General features: G+C 43.7%; 1 protein-coding gene across 1 annotated transcript in view; it reads left to right on the forward strand.

The window, feature by feature from the left end:
• Positions 1–7,264, forward strand: part of LOC113216463 (exostosin-1) — an 11,900-nt gene extending 4,636 nt beyond the window's left edge. Inside the window, exons 3-8 of the mRNA XM_052263588.1 lie at positions 2,201–2,320; positions 2,393–2,821; positions 3,057–3,162; positions 3,287–3,501; positions 3,696–3,946; positions 4,069–7,264. Coding sequence (XP_052119548.1) covers positions 2,201–2,320; positions 2,393–2,821; positions 3,057–3,162; positions 3,287–3,501; positions 3,696–3,946; positions 4,069–4,249 — 1,302 coding nt within the window. The 3' untranslated portion in view covers positions 4,250–7,264. The remainder of the gene's footprint in view (positions 1–2,200; positions 2,321–2,392; positions 2,822–3,056; positions 3,163–3,286; positions 3,502–3,695; positions 3,947–4,068) is intronic.
• The last annotated feature ends 413 nt before the right edge of the window (positions 7,265–7,677 follow it).

The following is a 7,677-nucleotide window of genomic DNA, read 5'->3' on the forward strand; positions in this document are numbered from 1 at the left end:
AATAAAGAAAGAAAAAAAAATGGAAAACAAATTGTGGGTTGGGGACTTGTTTACCAAAGTGCTTGCCAGACGAAACTTCAGCTTTCAGGTGCTTAGTTAAAATTTCAGACGGTATGTGAAAACAGAATATAAGTCAGTAATGCATATTTATTGAGTTTTGTTTGATTGTGTCGTTCGCTACGGTTCGTGAAATGAGTCGTTCGTTGTGACACTTCTCCTTCAGAGAGGCCTTTAGCTTGAACTTGAACTGTAAAATAATATTGTAAAGGAGAGAAACTAAATTCCGGTGCACCCTATAAAATCAAATAGAGCCTGAACCATCTTTCCTGCAAACTGATGAGGAAATTTGTAAAAAGTCAAATGAAATGAAAAAAAAACAAAAAACGAAAGGCTCAGTTAAAACAATTTACAGAACCCAATATTCACTTCGCATGTAAGCTCTGTAAAAGTGTAAAGAGCACACAAGAGACAACAGAGATAATAGTATATTGCATCGCCACTGCCGCCGCCGCCACGTAGGTAGAGGGTAGGTGGGTCCAGACAGACAGTGTGGGGCGGGGGGCCCATATGTCGCGGCACGTCCGCCCCGCCGCCATGTGGGCCGCCATGTCCGTGACTGATATTGGATTTGCGCACGGCAATTACAGCCGTTTATTTCGTTTTCATCCCGCAGCCCGGCGAGCCCGGCCGCCCCGAGATTTATTCTTTCTGCGCCGCGCCGCTACAAGCGCTACAGCTGCCTGCGGTACAGCGGGGAACAGCCCGGGGACGCTCTCGCACGCGGAAGTGGGAGATATTTTTTAAAAATGTTTTTTTAAATCCTTTTTTTTTGGGGGGGGGGGCATGGGGGGAGCTTGTCATAACGACAACGGTCTGTAAAAATGAGAATAAATGGATCCTCGCAAAATATTTGCTAGAATCGCGTGTGAAGTTTCGCAGAATTTTAGAGGACATTTTGTCATTTGATGAGACCCGCCCAAGCACCCCGTCGGCCACGTGGTTTCTGGGCAGCCCCTATGCTGGACCACTGAGTTGAATACACGCGATGGATATGACTGCCAACACCACAAATCCTCACACGCGGGCAGAGATTCTATGCAAATTCCTTTCCTTTTTTTCGTAGTGGTTTTATTTTATTATTTTATTTGTTTCTTTTAAGTTGTCAGAGTAATTGAAAATAATTTGCATATATTTCTATTTGCTAAAAAGCCTCCAGGCAGGCGGTGGGGTGATGTCGCCACCCTGTAAGCGGAGAGTGCGAGGACAGATGTAAAAGGGGAGGGGGCATTGTCGCACTGTCGTCTGTCGTCCATATCCAAGCTTAAAATAGTTCCCGCTAGTCCGACAGCCGTTGGCGAACCAAACCTGGCAGAACACGTCCAAGGAACATTTGGTCTTGACCTGCGGGGCAATGTGAGGTGGATTATGCAGTGTTGTATTGTTACCCTATTATATGGCCAACTTCAGTTCATAAGTGTTTATTATATGGACTGCTGCAAAGTTTGCTCAAAAATCAGAGCCGAGAACGATCGGATTATGTATGTCCCCGTCCGCCCCTTTCTGTTCAAAACAAATGATTCTGTTCAGACGCTTGCAGACATATGTCTCACATACTCTCTGCGGGCCTTTATCGGTGCTTCTGGTCGCACCCCGCAGGGGGGTGGGGTCGTGGTCGAAGGTCCGTGGTGAAAGGGTCGTGGTCAGAGGGTCGTAGTCGAAGGGCTGGTGGCGGCGGCGGTGCTCAACTGTTGACCGAACATAAAATATTCGCCGCGCTAACGACTTACGATAAGACCGGGGAGAGGTGGAAGGACGGAGAGAGGGGGAGGAAGCCTCGGGCCGCGTCTCTCTCGCACGCAGTCGAGGGCCGCGCGACCACCCGGACCCAGAGGGCCTCTGCCTCAATAGCTCCATAGCCCCGGCCTTCATAAAGGAGAGCCACCGCCCGCCCCGCCCCGCCCCGCCCCGCGCCATGGCGTTCTAATAAGCGGCGGTGCTGGGGGGCCAGGCCGTGGCCAGGGTCCGTGCCCGAGACCAGCGCGTCCGGCGATCGCAATGAATGAATTCGTGCAGCTTTATGATAACTCCCATGGCATTGCAAATAGTGAAAACACCTCGATAATTCAAACATGTGTACTTAATCACTCGGAGTAATCGTTCTTCGCATGTGCCTAACGGTGTGCCTGATCGCCTGTCGCAGGTGCCCGAGCTGGTGCGCTCCATCCCGGCGTCCAAGGTGCTGGCGCTGCGGCAGCAGACGCAGATCCTGTGGGAGCGCTACTTCTCGTCCATTGAGAAGATCGTCTTCACCACGCTCGAGGTAAGTCGCCTTGGCTTTCTCCCGGACTCGCCGTTCCCTCGGTCGGTGTGGTTGACGGTGTGTCTGTCTCAGATCGTCCGCGAGCGCATCCCCTGGCAGCCGGTCCGCGAGGGCCTGGCGTGGAACGTGATGCCCGGCGGGCTGGTCACGCTGCCCCGCTTCGCCGACTCGTCCTCCCGCTTCCCGTTCTACTCGGAGCGGCTCGGCGGGCTCACGGGCGGCGAGGGCGCGGCGCGCGCGTCCGCGACCCTGCATGGCCTCCAGGGCCTCCAGGGCCTCCAGGGCCTCCAGGGCCTCCAGGGCCTCCAGGGTCTGCAGCACGCCGTCGTGGACTCGGACTCGGGGTCCGTGGAGGCGGAGCGGTTCACCGCCGTCATCTACGCCGGGCAGCTGGCGGCGGGCCGTGGCGCTGGGGGCGCGGCGCAGCAGCCCGTCACCACGCCCGCCCCCGCGCTCAGCAGGCTGCTCAGGAACGTGGGCCGCAGCGCCTTCGTCGACAGGGTGAGTAGCAGGACCTGTGTCTCATCAGCCAGGAAAGCATGTTCTTGAACCCTGATTTCTCAAGAACATTTGCGTCTGGGCTTTGCAATTGTCATTTGCAACAATGCAATTTGCATCGGGACAAGACAATGTTCTCGGTTCAGCCGAGCACATTTACTTCACCCAAGAGCAAGCTTTTCGGGTGCACTCCACTCACTCCACCTGCGTTTTGTCTAACGTGAGTCGTTGCTCGCAGGTGCTGGTGCTGTGGTCAGGAGAGCGCCCGCCGCCCGCCCGCTCCCGCTGGCCCAGCCTGCCGGGCCACGTCCCCCTCACCGTCCTGCAGCTGCACAACGCCCCAGGTGAGCCGAGCCGAGCGGCGCCCGCTGTTGGCTGTCCAGGTGTACTTTACAACGTGCTGTTCCTGTGATTGAAACTACCCTAGTATTAATTGTATTTGGAACTACTTTTCTCGTCCTTCCGTAGTGCCGACGGGCAGCTCCAAGACGCTGGGCGCCGGGGCAGGCATTTCCCAGCGGTTCTACCCCTACCCGCTGATCCAGACTGCCGCCGTGCTGTCGCTCGACGAGGACACCTTGCTCACGACCGACGAAGTCGACTTTGCCTTCCAGGTCTGGAAGTCATTCCCAGACCGGATAGTCGGCTACCCTGGGCGCTCACATTACTGGGATGATGCAAAAGTGAGTTCTAAAAGTATGGTTAGCTGGAATTTTCGTTTAGTGGCACATTTTTTTGCCATACTTTTTTGAACTTAGTTTATGAAGAGCTATAACAATGCCACTGTGCTGTGATATCTTTGTTAACGATCTGACTTTGTCTTAAAATAATGTTTCTTAACCTAAACTGTTCTTGTTCTGTTCTTTTTATCTCACAGGGCTCTTGGGGGTACACGTCAAAGTGGACCAACGATTATTCAATGGTACTGACTGGGGCTGCATTTTACCACCGATATTATAATTATTTGTACTGGCACTGGTTAAGCCCACTGCTACATAAGACTGTAGAGCAGTCACAGAACTGTGAAGATATTCTTATGAACTTTCTAGTTAGTCACGTCACTCGGCGTCCCCCAATTAAAGTCACGCAGCGCAAGCAATACAAAGACCAGCCTGCAGGAGGAGCAAGGTATGTCAAAAGACATTTTTAATGGACATGTTTTGGTTTTACTTCAATTTCGTCAACAAATTATTTAGTTTCACATTTGAGCCATAATTGGCCTAGTCTTATGAATATTTCTCTGTCTTCAGGTCCCCTTGGAATGACCCTGATCATTTCATTCAACGCCAAACTTGCCTCAACACTTTTGCAGCTGTATTTGGGTACATGCCTTTACTCAGATCAAACATGAGGTTAGACCCAGTGTTATTCAAGGATCCAGTTTCAAACATGAGGAAGAAATATCGCCAAATGGAGCTTGTAGGGAGCTAGTACTGGCTAACAGGCAGCAAAAATATCACAAGAAGAAAAGCTGCCATCATTTAATAATATTATAATTTGCCATAACTGCTGTTGATATCTCAGAAGCATGTTTAGATGTCCTGTGCAGATTGTTCTGTAAGAATGAATTCCATGAACACTGCCACTTCAAATAAGGAAATCAGGGTAGTTTATCTCTCAATTCCCCTTTTACTTCAAAGTCCTTTCACTGAGATTTGAGACTTTCATAATGCATATCAATATATTTATCCAACATATTTAGCTGAGACTCAATAAAATAAGCACATTGAAGGTTTTACTAACTTAAATGAACTTGATGGTGAAGTGCAATAATTTTTAACCTTCAATTGGTGGCCCATTCAAAAATTGTACTCCTTCACCAGTACATTTTAAGCATTTCCACTAAGTCTGATATAACTATTGTTAATCTTTTGCTGTTCCAAGTTACAGTACTTATCACTTGTGAATTGTCATTAAGCTCTAGATTGGTCTGTATTACTCTTCACAATGAGACTGGCCAAATTGAAACTTCTTATGAGAAAACACTTTGGTCTGTTCATAAAAGTTGAATTAAAATCAGAGAAGAAATTGTGCCGTCCACCCAAGGCCTAATCCAATGAAGCAGGAATTGAGGTCAATTACTCCCTCAAAATTTTGACATAAAAGCATCAGGTAAACTCAGGCTTGAAGAATACCTTTTTTGGTTTGAACTACCGTGAATTGCCTCAAACTATCTCTGCAAATAATAATTTACTTGAAGTTTTAAATCTTTCCTTTGTTTTAAATTATTAATTATTATTCCACATTGTGCCATGAATTTTGACTAAGGTATGAAAGTTAAAATGTTTGTGCTTGATTGGCACAGATTGTGCATTGTTACTTATATATTGTCAAATGTTGTACGCATCTAAATCAGTATAGTCAACATATTGATGTACTTGTGATGATAAGGTTGATTTTGTGTTGGATTTTTAAACTATGTTCATTATCATTTTACTTTTATTTTTCTGATTTAATATTAGTTTCTTTTTAAAACTTTACTTTGCCTGTTAATTAAACATTTGAGTCTTTAAGTTAAACATGAATGTGATAACATTGGCCATTTGACAAACACTTTTGTTTTTTCCTTGAATGAGAGTGGTGTATGATAAGGGACATTTTAATTTTAAGGATGGGTGGGAACTAATAATATAGAGTGGCATATCATGAAATGTGCTCAATTTAATGGTGACCTATACATTCTGAAATCCCCTACAGCTCAATCAGCTTCTTGCATAGCCTGTTTGTGCAGCATAAAATGTAATTAATGCAATTTTCCTCCGCTGTTTGATTGTTGCTGTATCACCCACCAATTTCATTTTTGTTTCTAAGTTGTATAATTTCATGTTGATCACGCTGTGAATGTTTTTAAAGATTACATGTGCGAGGTTTTATTGAACTGTAACCAACTGCTCTGTCTCTCTCTTGTTCTTAAGGAAGTGAAGAAGAATTAATTGTTAGTAAATTCTTTATGAAATTACTCTTCATGTTTCTGTGTTATTTAAGTCAGACAGAGTCTGATATTTTTTGTATGACTTCTGACATATCAGTTTTTCTGTTGTTGTTTTTGTAATCTAATAGATAAGAAATGTATATTTTCTAGAAGAGGGTATTGTGATCTTAATGCCCACAGACTGACATAAAGCAAATCATTACTCTAGATATATTTGTTTTGATATTTAGTGTTGTATTAATAATTGCTGTTTATGGAGGCACGTAAGTCAAAGTCTCTCATACAACTGCCAGATCTTATGAGAATGTACAAGTGCATAACAAACATGATCTTCATTGATATTGTGTCACTCAAACTGTTTTTTAAATGCACAATCTACTGAAAGTATGTTTTATTTTGCAAGATTAGAATTACCATTTGGTTACTTTTAGTTCCAGAATGAATCTTATGGTAAGTACCATAAGAAACATTTTTAATCTAAAATTTATCATCACCATTGCTCCGCTTTAGCCGTCCAGATTCAGGGATACTAAGGTTCTTAAAAAGATTACAGGCATCATTTTTAGACTGTATGTTGGTATTGGGCTGAAATTTACAGACCTAATGTATCATTTTTGAAAAAGGAGTGTACGCCTATAAGTGTCAATTTATTATACCATTTTTGAATTATTTTTCTGTCTTAAGTCTTAAGCCTTTGGCTTCAACAGAAATTTTTTGCAGATGTTAAATTGTTGGAATGAAGCATTTGTCCATTTCAGTAGTTCTGCATATTCCATTGTAGAACCCTTTCCATAATTACTCTGAAATTAAGGGAAACAAGTTAGTGTAGAGTTATATTTTAGTACTGCGTAGTTTATTTTTATGGTTGATTGTTGCCGAAGCTCTTTTCACAACTCACCGATTCGCTCAAAGTTACATTGCTAAACTTCTTTTAGGAATGTACCTGGCAACATATGAATTGATGTATGTATAATAAATGAATCATTGCGTAGCAATGACCAAAGCAGCATCTAGTTCCTGAACAATGTCGAAATGTTAATGTACATTGCTCTCTTTGTTTCCCTGTGTACCCTCAAGTGATAACTTCTAAAAACCATTTTAGTGCAAACTGTGCTAAGTACTACTGTATTTATTTATTTTTTCCCTGAAAGTTAGAAACTTTTAATTTGTGTTTTGCTGGTGTAGAAAAACAAAACAAAAAAAAAAATCATGTTTGAACTACTCATAATGACAATGAGATCACAATTTGACACAGCCTTTTATTATTTTATAGTTACTGACATGAGTCTAGCTAACTTGTCAGGCTACATTTACATTTTGTCTATGATGAAGATGTACATATTGTAGTTGTAAATTAGTTTTACAAAAATGTGTTTGTACAGTTTTGTACACAGTTGATATATTTGAATTTCAATTACTGGTAGACACCTAGAATTATAAGAGAAAACTTGCCATAAATGTTCCTTCATTCCTGGACAAAGATATTAATTTAGCAATAAAACCAAATAAATTTACCAGTTTATTCCTAATTTACCCAATACATTTGCCAATAATGCCACTTTTGTCAGCGAAAGAATCAACTATAGCGAAAGGTCCCCAACCAGTGTCTGCCGGTGTAGGTACACGAGAGATTCCGAGGTCGCAGACGACGAATATTACGAACAAGTTGAGCCCCAAGGATGTTGCTCACCTGGCCCCCCAAAACAATATCATTTTGGCAGAGATTCGAAAAATAAAAACGTGGGGGTACTTTCCTTAAATACCCCTTATAACCCAATTAATTTATTCTTGAGAAATATACTAGTATCACCTTAATGAGTTGGGATAATCGAAAAAGTACATCCATCATCTGCAGTAACGTAATGACTGAGTTGAGGTAGCCGACAGGTCTCATAGCGCCTTGTAGGTAGGCAATGTCTTGCCTCGA

The sequence above is a fragment of the Frankliniella occidentalis genome, unplaced genomic scaffold (assembly GCF_000697945.3).
Source record: "Frankliniella occidentalis isolate FOCC.00 unplaced genomic scaffold, Focc_3.1 Scaffold12, whole genome shotgun sequence".
NCBI lineage: Eukaryota > Metazoa > Arthropoda > Insecta > Thysanoptera > Thripidae > Frankliniella > Frankliniella occidentalis.